Source organism: Mya arenaria, chromosome 16 (genome assembly GCF_026914265.1).
Source record: "Mya arenaria isolate MELC-2E11 chromosome 16, ASM2691426v1".
In the NCBI taxonomy this organism is placed as follows: domain Eukaryota; kingdom Metazoa; phylum Mollusca; class Bivalvia; order Myida; family Myidae; genus Mya; species Mya arenaria.
The window spans coordinates 52,432,942-52,448,463 of record NC_069137.1 but is presented as its reverse complement, the minus strand read 5'-3'; the positions used below and the strand labels follow the sequence as shown (position 1 = coordinate 52,448,463).

At 34.5% G+C, this 15,522-nt stretch overlaps 2 protein-coding genes across 4 annotated transcripts; one reads left to right on the top strand and one right to left on the bottom strand.

Moving 5' to 3' along the window:
- Nucleotides 1–683: 683 nt before the first annotated feature.
- On the bottom strand, nucleotides 684–7,853 carry LOC128221039 (uncharacterized). Of its 2 annotated transcripts, none has more exons than XM_052929442.1 (3): nucleotides 7,667–7,853; nucleotides 6,946–7,094; nucleotides 684–3,860 (listed from the first exon to the last, which is right to left on the bottom strand). In XM_052929442.1, the coding sequence occupies exon 3, from the start codon at nucleotides 3,857–3,859 to the stop codon at nucleotides 1,385–1,387; it is 2,475 nt and encodes an 824-aa protein (XP_052785402.1). In that variant the 5' UTR covers nucleotide 3,860; nucleotides 6,946–7,094; nucleotides 7,667–7,853; the 3' UTR covers nucleotides 684–1,384. The 2 variants fall into 2 exon arrangements, with proteins under 2 accessions (XP_052785402.1, XP_052785403.1); XM_052929443.1 differs by having other exon boundaries at nucleotides 6,951–7,094.
- A 1,586-nt stretch (nucleotides 7,854–9,439) lies between these two features.
- LOC128221038 (uncharacterized) lies at nucleotides 9,440–15,438 on the top strand. 2 transcript variants are annotated; one of them, XM_052929441.1, is made up of 10 exons: nucleotides 9,440–9,530; nucleotides 9,797–10,114; nucleotides 10,959–11,255; nucleotides 11,503–11,808; nucleotides 11,925–12,227; nucleotides 13,415–13,528; nucleotides 13,854–13,905; nucleotides 14,086–14,102; nucleotides 14,671–14,768; nucleotides 15,111–15,438. In XM_052929441.1, exons 1-10 carry the CDS (start codon nucleotides 9,479–9,481, stop codon nucleotides 15,288–15,290), a joined length of 1,737 nt encoding a protein of 578 aa, XP_052785401.1. In that variant the 5' UTR covers nucleotides 9,440–9,478; the 3' UTR covers nucleotides 15,291–15,438. The 2 variants fall into 2 exon arrangements, with proteins under 2 accessions (XP_052785401.1, XP_052785400.1); XM_052929440.1 differs by having other exon boundaries at nucleotides 14,665–14,768.
- The last annotated feature ends 84 nt before the right edge of the window (nucleotides 15,439–15,522 follow it).

The window sequence follows — 15,522 nt, the reverse complement described above, 5'->3', positions numbered from 1 at the left end:
AACTAGATGACTAGCAATAAACTATGGCACTTTTCAGAGACACATACAGTTCATTGCGGAACTGATATTCAACGAGGGACACATGGCTTATCAGACAACACACACAGTCAACAAAATTGTTAAATATATGATTTAAACAAACAACATACATGAGGATGCCAAAGCTCGCAAGTTTTTTCTGTGCTCGGTAATTTGTAAATCTTTTCACAAGGTTGAATATGCGGCCAAACGCAGTCACTTTGATAAGATTCCGAGTAAGTTGAGCGATAAATCCAGACCGAAGTCGCAACGGGGCTTCCAATACAGTCTTTATATTATAGGGATTTATTAAAAGACGAAATATATATCAATTGAAATGTAAAGGTTCGAATTTTATACAAAACGTTAAGCTTTATAGATATTTACATATGCAATACAATGTATGTTGTTGTTTTCTTGTCATGGGCAAATTTATTCCACTTTAACAGTGTCACAGCAGGTGTTCATATACAATACGATATAATTTACAACATCAAATTATTCTGGACTGCATTTTTTGGTCTTGTGGCCTAATTATCTCCCTGGAAAACAAATATGAACTGTTTGTGATATATCAAAAGAATCAAGTGTTTAAAGGGACTAGCTCATGTTTTGTTAGATGCACTATGAATAAATAAAGTATGGCGAACAATTAGCATTTATTGTGATCCCGACATAATAACTAATATCCATACAAACATACCTGATAAAGATGAGCACTAGCGTCGAATCTATGTATCGGATGATGATGGATATAAGATGATCGTCAAGAAGTAATAAGTCCGTCAGGTCTCAGTCGTGGTCAGTCAAAGTCTGTCTGTTTCCTGCTAGCTGGTTCCCTACATCAGCTTCTATTAGACTGGTTATCATAAATGAATAATGTGACTGGTTCCCAGATCACAACACACCTCCCCCTTCTATTTTTTAAGATGTTTCATTATCTATCTAGATATATGAAAATAGTAAATAAGCCTTATGTCAATTTGACAAAGCTAAAATATACCCAACCAATTGGGAAATTATTATTTGTGAAAACTTCCCAAATTCTCATTAAAAAGATCACTTAAAAACACCCAACCATTGGATGATACCCCATTAACTAAAATGTTTGATATTTACAAATATCTACATATATATAAATAAATGAATGTCAACTGAGTATTACTCACTTGAAAATTACCCAGCCATTGGGTTATCACATAATATTGATTACTAATTACCATGCATAACTGCCCATACACATATTGAGCTATATGCAAATAAAATATAAAAGTTTGACCCAACCATTGGGTTATAGTACAAAGAAATTGAATGTTATTTAACGAATCTGAGTTATGGCTTATTTGTCTTCCAATCTCCTTGTCGTTTATAATTTGTATAAACGTCTGGTATTTTCCATAGTCATGCTACATATGTCTTTTACGGTCGAGTTCCGACATTTGGCTATTTCAGCAGCTACATCCCCAATGAATTTGGGATTGTTCATACTTGCAGCTTTTGACATTTTCAGATATGGAGAATCCGTTTCAATTAATAACCGATTCTGTGGTACTTTCTGCAGTGCTGCTTGCTGATAATTGTCAAAGAACCAGACCATTCCAGTAAACCCAAAATAAGTATTGGGAAATTCAGACAGCCAACTTCTCATGGTCTCAGTTGTACCAGTAAAGCAATGTAAATGAAAAGGTTGATTTCTGGCAGTGTTCCCACTAGTTTTGATGAGATTCAAACATCTTCGGTATAATTCTCCAGGTTCTTTGTCCCTTTGATCTCTTATATGTAGAATCACGGGAGTCCGGATTGAGACCAAACTTAAAACTTCTACCAACACCTTCTCTTGGTTCTCCCACTTCTCCTCTGGTTCCGTATGATCCAATCCTACTTCACCCAAAGCCACAACATTGGCAAGTTTTAATTGTTGATCTAACTTACAAAGAATTGACGGTAAACTGTCAATGGATGAAACGTTCCGTGGATGTATTCCTACCGAGGCTGAAAAACCATGCCCAAGATGTGTATAATCTCCCAAAAAGTGTTTGGGATCGCAAAAATTGGCTATTCCACCTACTACTTCCACTTCATTTCTTGGAATTGAACCCACAGACACATTTATCAAATCTTGGGTAGAGCTGAACTTGTTTAAATTTAGTTTGAACAGTGAGCGGTCTAAATGGAAATGACTATCCATGGCTTTAGGTTTGGTTGGCACTGGAATCTCTTGTTGAACAGAAAAATTGTTGTCCATGGCTTCAGAATTTGTTGGCACTGAACTGACTTGTTGAACCGGTGCCGTTGAAGTGTTTATAGAAATTGGTTGTACTGTAGACGAACGAGTAGAAAGTTGGACTGCAGCGTCGTCTGTGTTTGTAGAATGCACTGTTCTTTTTCCTTCAGTTAGAGTAACTTCCAGAGTGTCTGGCATGTTTCTACGAAATTGATGCCTATCTTCAACTGACAGAGTTTGGATAAGTTCTAAAAGGATCCTCCAATGTCCAACCAGTGCCCAAGAATTAATTGGGTTAAACTGGAAATGTTTGGGACAATCCCAATTTTCAAGTTCTTTCCATAATTCCAACCACTCCTTCACTTCATCTGTAATAGGAACATTCCTGGAAATCCAAATTGTTTTTTGACAATAATGATAGAGTTTGACAATACTACGTTTGCTAACAATTTTCTCCGCGAGCCAAAACAAACTTTCAAGCCTAAAATTATGCATTTGGGAATTGTTCATGTTCTTTTGATGAAATTGTTTTGGAAGATGATGATACTCAACGTGTTGACGAAGATTTCTGAAAGCCCCACAAGACAGTGGACACGATTGGTCATTGATACGCACCTTTGACCCTTTGTTTGGAACTGAAGTATTGGGTCCTCTCTGTCTTAATGTCCTATCTCTTAGAAGTTGTGGATCTTGACTGGTTTCATCATCTGAGATTACTATTACATTTGAGTTTGAGTTTATATTGTTATTCATGTCAACCTCCATAGCTTCATCCAATATATTGGATTCTAATTTCACAGGTAGTATTGTCTCATTAATTTGACTAGACGAGATGTCAATAGAGTCTTTAATTTCAGTTTCCACCATCTCCTCTTCACCCAAAAATTGGGGTTCCAGATCCAAAATGGGAACAGATGTATTAATTTCAGTTTCCACTCTTTCGTCACCGCCCAACAGATTGGGTTCCAAATCTAAATTTGATTCAGTTGTATGCATTCCACCCAGGTCTTTGGGTTCTAAATCCAAAAGTGAGTCATTTGAAATTGATTCAGTTGTATGATTTCCACCCAAGTCTTTGGGTTCTAAATTCAATAGTGAGTCATTTGCCATATCATCTTCATCACCCAAAAGATTTGGGATAACTTCATCTGGGGTAACAATAGAGTCAACACTGAAAGAGTCCACCGGTTCACTTTTAACAGTATTTCCCAAAAAGCGAATATCCCTACTAGAAAAAACGTCATCACCAGTGTCTGTTGATAAACAGGAGTTTCCCTTTTTAATAGGTTGGTTACTCTTTCCCCAAATTGATTCCAATGATTTTAAACATTCGGTCGTTAGAATATTATCTGCATAGCGTTTGGCCTCACGGATGAACTTAAAATTTCTACGACTCTGTGCAATCTGACATTGTTCTGTAACAATCCTATTAATCTTTTCTTGGTCCTTGACCAAACCTAATTGAAAGATCAATAATTTGGCAGATGGCATCTGTACTTTGCGAGAACATAAGGTTTCCATTTCCCGTACAATATCATCGGGATTAATTGGAATTATCCGTTCTGTTTCTTTCCATGACCTTTTTGGGCTCCCTTCCAAAGACTCGGAATCTGTCATCCTGTAAAGTTAAATCAAATTCCATTATCCTGAGATGCCCTTATTCTCCTTCTCGCAAGCCGTACAATCATACATACTCAAAGTCACCCACTCCTCTCCTCTATCATTCACACAGCGCTCATAAAAACATATCCTTACATTTATCACAGTGTATCCTACATTTAATCTCTGTTTGTGATGAAGTCATATAACAATTATAACGTCTTCAGGTTTTTATTTTAAATAATTCTGAACACCTAATTGCAACTCAATACACTTCGCTATTAATCATATAGCGTTATCAATAGCGTCTGCAGCAATATAAATTCTAGTTATACAAGTTCATTTATAATAAACTTTCTGTAAAATAATTTATCATGATTCCTTATATCATGCTTGGTAATCTTGAACTTATTTTAAGTGCTTTCAGTGCTTTGATTTGTTTAATGTTATTTTCTACAGTTCTCCCCCTTTTTATTAATTTAGACATTTATTATGGGTGAATGTTTTGAATAAAGTGGTGCTCTAAAAGTGGTGTATATGCTTTTATTTGTTGGACATTTAGTGTTGAGAAAACATGTACTGTTGATAGTGTTTCTCTTGAAGTGGTATATGCGTTTTATTTGTTGGACATTGTTGTTAAAACATAAACTGTTGATAAAACATTGAACTGAACTGTTGAGTGTTGTATTCATGAAATATCAATATTGCACTTGAGATAAAAACTACTACCAACAACCCTTTCTAGCTTTCCACAATAAGCTTTCCTTGCAACTTTATTTTAACCCTAACCTGATGATGTTCAGGACAATCTGATTGGAAATGCCCCATTCGTGCATATTGAAAACATCGCTTACTTGCTGGAATTGAGCGTAACATCAGTACCTTTGATTTTACTCTCCCCCAGTTCAAATAATCTAGTCCAATATGTCTGGACACCCGGATTTCAAGTATCTTACTTTGGGACATTTGAGCGACCGCAGCTACGCTTTTCTCTGCGGACACCTTCGTTATGGGTTTAGATCCTTGGCACAAGCAAGTCATTTTGTCCATTACTTGTGCCACAGTAGCTGGCCTCTCTCTTATGGCACGTTCATCACATGTTTGGTCTTGGGTTATTTCCTTGTACCTAAACTGATGTGATAGTTTGTCTCCCGTGGACTTTGTGTCCAGGCCATTTCTCTCCGAAAGTCGGAATTTACTTTCACCAGCTCCTAATCTACCTAATTCATCACATTGGGACCCTCTTTCCCAGATATTACCCTTTGTTATTTGGGAGTCACTTCCTCTAGCCCCAGAACTAACCAAATCATCAATCTGGGACCTTCTTTCCCGAACATTACCATAGGTGGGTCGGGAGTCACTCTCTACAGCCTCAGAACTACCCAAATCATCAAATTGGGACCTTCTTTCCCGGACATTATCATTTGTTGTTCGGGAGTTACTTTCTCTATCCCCACATTTACCCAAATTGTCAAAGTGGGGCCCTCTATCTAAATCGTCCAATCTATCCTGGGCATCACTTATACAAGTATTTTCTCCACTATCCCTTAACATACCCGACATCGGGTTCTTAATTTTACTCTGAAGCATTTCCCCATGAACACTGCTTAAGTTATTAGGTTCATAATTCATAACCCCAATACTTTCTCCACTATCCCTTAACGTACCCGAAATCGGGTTCTGAACTTTACTTTGAGGTATTTCCTCATGTACACTGCTCAAGTTATTAGGTTCATTATTCCTAACCCCATTCATGAAACCAGCATTTGGTACACATTGGTACCCTGGCTGATAACCCATGTAACCTGGGCACATGCCATTCATTCCCAGGCCTTGTTGCATTTGTGGGTGCATCATGTATGGATTCATGGGATATGGATACATCCAAGGCGGCATCATAGTCGGAAATGAACCCATTTGATATGGATTGGGTGGTTGAAATGGTAGATGGGATTGGTACGCACATGTTGGTTGCATTGATGGATACACTAGTGGTAATGTACCAACAAGAGGAACTGAATATGCCATGAGTCCCTTGATGCGTTTCCTACAGTTTAATTATTAGAACTTTGTGGCTTTGAACTTTTGTGCCTCCCTTACTTTTTCACTTGCTTTATTCATAGTTCTCTAATTTAATACAACCCTAAACATCTCCCCCTTTTCACCAAATTAAACCTTATCCTAAAACTCTTAGTTGTATTTAAACCTTTGGCTATTTTCATTTCATCTCATTACTTTCCAAATTACTTGGAAACTTTATTATAGATATGCTTGTAACGGATAGCAAACTTAAATCAAATGCTGTTTTTAAGGTGAAAATCCAATTTCTTGGAATAAATTCTTATTCCCAGAAGCAGATATAGTACCTTTATTAGTTTTTATTAATATTTTCCAAAATATTGGAAATAATTAATGATTGCACAAGTTAACACCCTTTTTATGATTTTATTTTCTCAAAGAATACAACCTAATTCAGTTTGACTACTTATATTTATCATCGTTATAAAATCACAATTTCAAAATACCTATGTGTTTCCTAAGAACTTAGGAACAATCCACTTCTTCTTGAAAAAATTTCTTTTATGGTTAAACTGTCAATTTATTATATTCATCCATTATGACTATTACCAAATAATTGGTATAAATAACTAGCACTCTGTAAAACTCTTTCTCCCCAGCTTGCAATATTTGTCTACAGAATACATATACCAAGTTTTTGGTAATTCAATCTTTAATCTATATTTATATCACAAAATTATCAATAATTTAGAATAGCTCTTCCAAACACTTTGGAAACTTATATAGACAATTATTATATCCGACACTTGTTGTTGTTGTTTTTACACATTAGAATTAAGTGACAATTGTTATATATCCAATAGTTGGATTCTTTGACACAGAGTAGTACACCCTAGTTAATAGGTGACAATTATTATATCAGACACTTGTTGTCGTTGTTTTGACACAGTAGTATTTAGTGAAAATTATTATATCCAATAGTTGGATTCTTTAACATAGTAGTATTCACCGACAATTATTTCTAATTTGTCAGACATCCAATATCCAACAATTTGGATGTGATGTTTAGTTTAACTTTAACTTACTTCACCTTCAAAAGTCAGCAACTGGTGCCCTCAGGTATAGGAGAGCTGAATATTCCCCAACTTATGGCGATGAACACGCCACTTCCGGTCAATGAAACGTCACTTCCGGTTAACGTCGGAATGTAATATGCATGAAATACGCACTAATTCTACAAGACATGCATAAAAAATATGTCAGTAAACAATTTTTAGTGCAAACAAAATAGATGAAATAGAAATATTCAACGGAAAATCTCCCGGCTAATTTCAAAATTTCAAATTCCAAATTATGATACAAAAAGGCCAATAATTGGTCTATTTCAATTGCATGTTATACACAATTCAATGATTCAATGTAATCTCAGCATTACACTGAACAGTTATTGCAATATTACAATTGAAAATAAAACGGAAGCCTGTTCCGATAAATTTCAAAGTGAAAGTGAAAGTATCAGATTCAGAATATTAAATCCTGAAATAACGGACCAAAATATCAAAAGTTGGTCCAAATCAATTGCAATTCATAAATATAACATACATCCAATGTATTCTCAACATGTCATTGAGAAATAATTACAATATAATGATTTGAAAATCTTGAAACACAAATTTTCAAGATGGCTGCCAACCACAAAATTGAGACTTTTTGGCAACAATTTAAACGCAGGTAAAATGTACCAGTTTAAGTCGCAGCGCCATTATTGTGATCCCGACATAATAACTAATATCCATACAAACATACCTGATAAAGATGAGCACTAGCGTCGAATCTATGTATCGGATGATGATGGATATAAGATGATCGTCAAGAAGTAATAAGTCCGTCAGGTCTCAGTCGTGGTCAGTCAAAGTCTGTCTGTTTCCTGCTAGCTGGTTCCCTACATCAGCTTCTATTAGACTGGTTATCATAAATGAATAATGTGACTGGTTCCCAGATCACAACACATTGTTAAAACTAAACAACTGGCGGCCATGACCCTTCAAGAAAAATGTTGATATATGCTCAAATATTGTCTTTGAAGTCCATGATTTTAAAAAGCGTAAGTAACGCTTTTTAACAAAAGGCTTAAAGGATTTAGTATCTCCAAGTTTATGTTTAGTCCTTGTAGACGAGAGGTTTTAATGTCAGTTTTCTTGAACTCTTAACTGTTTAGGTGTGATTTCACTACCCACTTAAACTTGTATTTGTATACTCTTTTTGTATATTTTTTGCAATTTCGCCAGGAGAGTAAAATAAGATGTATTCACGAGCATTACCGTAAAAACAAACAATGGTCTATAAACATGAGCGAGTATTTTTAACATGGTGATGACATTATCAAGCAATACAACATGTATCTAAGTTTTCTAAAATTCCCCTCGTTACAGGGAACATAACACCGGTCTGTGTTCCAAATGTATTATTTTGGTAACTAGATTTGAACCAACGGATCAGCTGAAGTATTGTTCACGGGAAATAGGCTATTTGTGGAAAAGGACCTCTTTTTTAAATAATGGTATTATACTTTTAATGGGATTTTACAAACAATGCTTCATCTTATCAAAATAATATAAATTATCAATGATCAGGTGTCAACAGAATTCAAGGACGTAATTGAGCAAACGCGTACTGCTCTTCTCACTCCAAGAACTGAAAGAAAGGGTGAGTATCGCAACGCAGCCATCATATAAACAATTTGAGTGGAACGTACCGTAATTGCCAGTAAGATTTTTTTCTTAAATACTTCTTTAAAAGCCATGTCGGACTTTTACTGGCGCTACTGATTTACCTAAATGCTATTTAATAGTCTAGATTTAGATAACGTTACAAGGGTGCTTTTTGAGTTTTAACAGGTTTATTTTGTCTTTAAATCATATTATATTATTCACTCAATAAAGAATAAAATGGTTGTTTTTCAGATAAGGTGTTTACATGGTCTGTTCTAGAATTTTAAATTTTGTTATGTCATCCAGTGAGATGATACTTAAGTATTTCAAATGTCTTGCAAACGTTAACATAAAACATTGTTAGATATAATTTAACATGTATGTTCCTTATATTTAAAGAGCCAACTTTTATATCCGCTACAAACAAAGCAAAAAATGAAAATTAGCCAGATGAAATTTACATAACACTTGCTCTTTATGGTTTTTAGTAAGATTGAGTAGTGGTATACCATGAAATAATCTTTATTTTCCTCATAAAAACACGACCATGTTTCCGTTCATAGTTAAACAACTTAACTATGTACCGTTTAAGAACTTTGTTAGGCCCATTTTATTTCCTTTTTGAGATAAAGAATATAGCGTCCGCCTGCGGTTGAAAGCTTCTTTCATATATATATACACGATCTATCAGCCGAATTCATTGTCAAGTATAACTAAAGCTTTTCCGGTACGCCAGTTAAGCAATTGTGAACAGAAAGAGCGATCAGCATTTATTTTCCCTTGTAGAAATTGTAGGGAAGGTCTTTTTGAATTTTCTGAAAATAATAAGTAACAAATGTAACACATTTGCATTTAGTACGATCGAGCAACAACAGTCACATTCATTAATACATCATTTTTTGGAGATATGCCACGACATTGGATGCTAATATGTGCGCAACTTGCCGTATTCCTTTTTGGTGTGTTGGATAAATCGTGTTAAATTCAATATAACTACTACTACTACTACTACTACTACCACTACTACTACTACTACTACTACTACTTCTACTACTACTACTACTACTACTACTACTACTACTACTACTACTACTACTACTACTACTACTACTACCACTACCACTACCACTACCACTACTACTACCACCACCACCACCACCACCACCACCACCACCACCACCACAACTACTACTACTACTACTACTACTACTATTCTCTATTTCAGCTCATGTTTGCTACGTTAGCAAAGCCATGAACCAGTATGGAACGATGTCAGTGGAAGGACCAGCTTTTGTGAACAGGGATGTAACATTGAAAGCGACACCGTTCTACCCTTGGGGATGTGATGTGGAATGGATATGCATAAAAAATGCTAGATCAACACTTCAAATAATGAATGGGACAAATGTTAAAAGATATATGGAAGATGGGTCGTTTTTTATGAAATGGAAGGCTTCATTTGAATACAACAAGTCGGACTTTTACGCCGGGTGTATAACAAACACAACGATAAAAACACCCATGGTAACCTTGAATATGAAAGGTAAATATCGAAGACTGTTTTAAGGCTTTAGCCACAACTTCAACTTGTATTGATTGGGTCGTCTTATGTTTTTAAATTACTGGTTGTTGTCATTATATGTTTCTTCATTAAAGATAAAACGCTTTAACACCAATTTATGGCTCTCAATAAAGGCCCATATCAGCCTATGCACTTCCAATGAGACCTGAGCTTCTTTTATTTAAATTCACCTTATAGTTGAATGACATAATGTATCCACATAAAATGTTTTTCTTAAAGAATCTTACTGGTTATAGCCACCAATTGTGAAACAAAATAGCCATGACGTATAATTGGTCCAGGCCAAACTCTTTTGGCCGATTGTGTGAATAAAAGGTCGAGTTCTCTAGATCTTCGATAATGTCAAGCAAAGTATGATATTATCAAATGACTTGATCTCGATATTATTCAAGTCATCGAGACATCCAAAACATATATTTAAGCGATTGACTGTGCCAGCTATCCTAAGAATGTACAATTGACACTTAATCGGCCGGTAATCATAGTGAAGCTATATGAAAATATATTCATTGGCATTTTTGACCACTTAGTAGCTGGGCAGAAATGATGACCTAAAAAGAAATATAGTAATAAAAAAGCGAGAGGCCATGGTGTTCATAAGTATATTTATACATTCAAAGATTTTTTAAATACTGGGCCTGTCCATGTAGTTTCTGTTGTAACATTATTTGCTTCTTGGCCCGTATTCCTAAAACACCTAAGACTATATGTTTGTCATTTTTGTAGTGAATGTTAAATGATTACAACCTAAAATTACAAAAACATAATTAAATAAAATCTAATTGTCATTTCTTATAATTAACAGATATTGTTGGACAATGTGGAGCTCTCGTGCTCTTTAGCCCGGTAGTACGCGGCGCGAACGTCGAACTAGGATATTTTCCAGCTGACGTTTATATACAGCGTCAAACATACAATACACGAACATGGAAGAAAAACACCAACGCGATACAGCTACGAAACGGTTCTTACGAAGAAGACAAAGTTTCTGAATATGTTTACAAATTGACAGTATTCAATTTTGATGAAACAAATGAGGGAACATACACTTTAGTGTGCAATCCAGGAGGATCCACCGAATCAGTACATGTTTATATGCAGGGTACCATCATTGTACTTCACCAACTATTCAAGCATTTTATTATTTATATTAATTTTAGGATATATATATATGAGCGTTTTGTTACGAATGTATTGAGTATAATCACAAACCATATAAGTGTTAAAAACATAATTTATGATCATGATGATTGGTGCATAAGCAGCAATGTAAAAAAAAACTTTTCATTTGTAGTGTTAAATGATATGAAATATGCCAAATGATTCAAATGAGTTATGTTCCTTTTCAGAGCGACCGAGTTACCCAATACTCGGTCCAATGTCCCTTGACTTTAACACAACAGAATGCATTTATGTTTATGCTGGATCTGACGTGTATTGCAAAACTGACAATGGAACCGAACCCGTAAAAGTTGTACTTTTACTTGAGCATGATTTATTTGTTTATGCTGAAATCAGAGTCAACAAAGGAGTGTACCGGTTCCATAACGTTTATCAGCTAATGGCTGGACAGTCGAGACGGAATGTAACATGCCAAGTTTCAAATGCAGCCCTTGAAACACCTCACAAAGTGCACGGCATTCTATGTAACGTAGGTAAGCAAAATCTGAGACACATAATGTCAAGATATGATTAGCTGTTTAGTGGAGGTAAAACGTATTGCATCTGGCATGCTATTGAAAGCTGTTTAATCATTGTATTTCAATTCCAGAGAAAGGAAGCCCGCCCGAGCTTACAGTTCCTCAATTCCTTGATGGAGAAAGTTCGGCAGCAGTATGTGAGGTGCACAATGCTATCCCAGCTCCGGCAATAGAAATATACGTTGGCACAGTCTTGCTAGCTGATGTTCAACAATCGGATTTATTTAATAAATCTTCTAATACATTTACAAGTCAAGCAAAGACGACAAAGACTTACAAATCTTGGAATGGAAATGAAATGTGTTGCACAACGCAAAGCAACGATTATTTTGGTCTAAAAGCTGTGTCAATATGCAAAAACATCAGTATGAAATGTAAGTTTAACTCGAAAGGTTTGTTTAAAGTACGCGTATTTGTAAAAGTAAAAAAAGGAAGAATGTGACAAGGAAAGCATATTTAATATAACTTCATTGTCCATGGTAAAGGTTTGTATTATTGGTGTTTTAAGGTGTATCACTAAAAAGGAAACATTAAAGTTTTGAATTTTCTAAGTGCGTATTATTAAAAAAGCGATATAAAAGTTAATGTTTAAGTTTGTCATATTTTGTTTTAAATTCCGCCGTCGGACATTTCGATATCCGTAAAAAATACACGAGTTTAAAAACAATGTTTCTGTATGTTTTTAATTACGTATTTTGCAACGAATGAATCAAATTCGCCTTGCACAATTTAATGGTCAAGCGACAACGATAATATGACATACGCTCAAAGCAAAAATTGGACGAATGGTGAAAACGGGAGTTACCGTTCGTTATCCGAATTGCTTGACTCTGTCACTGAAGACATGACTGTAGGAACAATTACATGTGGTACAAAATGTCACCATTTTCCATCGTATTTAAATAAAGACCATACAATAGACTTTTTAGGTACGCACTCGATTTTATTTAATTCGATTTTCTTTCACTCTCTCAAATCGAGACTGCTATCTTCATGTTGATCTACAAATTTCCACACGATCTATCTTCAGAAACGTACTTAAGTTATCATATATTTTATTCAATGTGGTTTATCCACATGTAACTTGGATAAGATTAAAGAAACCTCAAAATGTATAACATCTATTGTTTTTATTAGCTGTGTATTGGTTATACTTTGTTACCTTCTCAACAATTTCGGCACTACAGTTTAGATTGTCCAACTCTAAATTTAAACACTGCATCACCTGTTGATTTATGTCCGAATAATACATTGACCGTGAAATGTGTAATGGATGGTTACAAAGCTAAAGAACATTGGACGCTTCCCTGGGAAGATGAAAATAGCACTGTAATAAAGTCTTGTAATATAAGAGGGGAGTGCCTGTTAACACTGAATTATACGGGAGAAGTCGAAAATACATACACTTGCATCGCTTGGAAGTCAAAAGAGCATCTGAGAAATTCCTTGGCCTTTTTAAACTCAGGGACAGATGGTTTCTAGTTATTAGATGTGTACCTATTACATTTATATTAAATGAAATGTATTCGATGTTTTTATGATATGAAATATACTATTACAGGCAGGCAATGCCAGGACAATCAGACATTTTCTTCAATATTCCGATTTCCTATCAAGAATCTTCTTATTGGAACAGGTGTTTTTTGTGGAATCTGCATCGTTCTTGCAATTGGAAGTATGAGTTTTGTTTGAATGTAGTGAAACCTTATTTTCTGCAAAAAAAATCAGAACGTGCAGTTTTAAAAGGGTTCACTGGCGTAAACGAACTCTTTATTCATATTGTGTTGTTTGATTTAGAAAAAAAAAAGTTACAATATTTTAACAAGGGAATTATGTTTTGTGCGAATGTATTTAGTGTGAGCATGCAATTTTATACATATATTTAAATTGTACGAATATCACAAAATAAATAAAAAAAACTATCTACATAGACACTTCAAACAAAACTATCTGGAACAAATGTCAAATAAATGTTTGAAATGAACAAATATCTTTTTTAGGATGTATATTTCTTAAACGACGAAAGGTCAGCAATATCATCACAATAGAAAGGTATGTATCAATTATAATTTTAATTTAGTCACGGAAAATCTCAGATCTGTGATGGACAGTTAGATATGCTTTAATTGGTAATATATTATGAAATTTAATATAACCGGTAAAACAGAATTACGTTTAAGTCGTATAAGTACAAATAAAAACTAATGAAATAATTGTTGCGTATTTTTTCAGTGTTGAAAATCACAGCGGTAAGATTTTTTTAGTTAACTAAAACGTACATGCGTTGGTTCTTTTCAAGGTGGATATATATATATATATATATATATATATATATATATATATATATATATATATATATATAAATACGTGCGTGCGTGCGTGTGTGTGTGTGTGTGTGTGCGCTGCTTTCTTTTGATTTGTTATAAGGTAAAAACATCATTTTCATGTAACTTTCAATTTAATTATATAAACATATCCAGTTCAAATGCAATGAACATTATTTAAATATGCAATTGCTTGTTGTATTTTATTTGATATACAATATTCATTGTTGCTATTGTATCCCTAACCTAATTGAAGAAATGAAAAGAACTCATTCATAAAAAAATACGCTTATGATATTATTTCAAATGTATTGATTGAGTATTATTGATAAAATAGTTATCAGAAGCCACTTACAATTTGAAATACAGTCATTGGGAATCATATCCAGTTTTATACTCTATGTTCTTGTTTTCTTTCTACTAGTATAATAAACTATATCCCTGCAAATGGACCTTTATAAATAATAGCATATTACGATACCTTAAGAAACAGACGTTTTGGCGGACAATGATGTTTCACACATAACAATGGAAGGTGTCCAGTTAGCAGTCGTACAGAGACAGCCTGCCCAAAAGAGCATTGAAACACAGGTAAATCACTTCGAGATATTCTTAGAGAAAATTACTGTGATGCAAATGTCACACCAATAGTTTAAAATAGCTTTACTAGAAAAAGTAAAACGTGCAAGGAAATCAACTTCTTTGAGTTTCACATTATGGAGTTAGTAAACAGTAAGGCAGGTATGCACTCTGTCATAATGTAAGGGATATTCATATCTTCAGAGTAAATGATTTAACATGATATACTACCAAATATGGTGTCATGCCAGTTTAAACATACTATGATACTTTTCCTGCGTGATCCGTAATTAGCAATACTTATACTTATTAATTATGTCATTTGTGAACGTAGTACATGGTTATATATTATAGCAGCCACATACTGACGACAGTCATGCGTACGACGAGTTGGACACCAATTTTCAACAGGAAGCTCAGGCCAGAGTTCCGTCAAAGAGAAATGATACGCCGACGAAGTATACTATCATTGAATTCTCCTCAACACAGGAACCTGCAGTAGAAGACAAGTGTACGACAATGCATCAGTGTTGATCTCTATCAAATACCAAAACATATAACCAAGAAATACTGCTGCCGTTTTCTATGGTTTCTATATTGTATTCCGTATGCATGATGTTTTGGAAAATCACTTGTACAGGTATTGTATTAAATTGTTAAGAAGTCAAACAATGATGTTTTTTTCTGTAATCATACAAATGTTTTATATATTTTACATCCTTGTTATACCATTCTTTATCAAACATGCTTTGTTATTGGTTCGTTG

What these genes read in the sequence shown, in the direction of transcription:
- LOC128221038 (XM_052929440.1), top strand. Translation starts at nt 9,479, where the DNA reads ATGCCACGACATTGGATGCTAATATGTGCGCAACTTGCCGTATTCCTT. An exon ending in GGTAACCTTGAATATGAAAG is followed by an intron (nt 10,115 to 10,958) that starts GTAAATATCGAA and finishes TATAATTAACAG; the next exon opens with ATATTGTTGGACAATGTGGA. An exon ending in CGGCATTCTATGTAACGTAG is followed by an intron (nt 11,809 to 11,924) that starts GTAAGCAAAATC and finishes TTTCAATTCCAG; the next exon opens with AGAAAGGAAGCCCGCCCGAG.
- LOC128221039 (XM_052929442.1), bottom strand. Translation starts at nt 3,859, where the DNA reads ATGACAGATTCCGAGTCTTTGGAAGGGAGCCCAAAAAGGTCATGGAAA.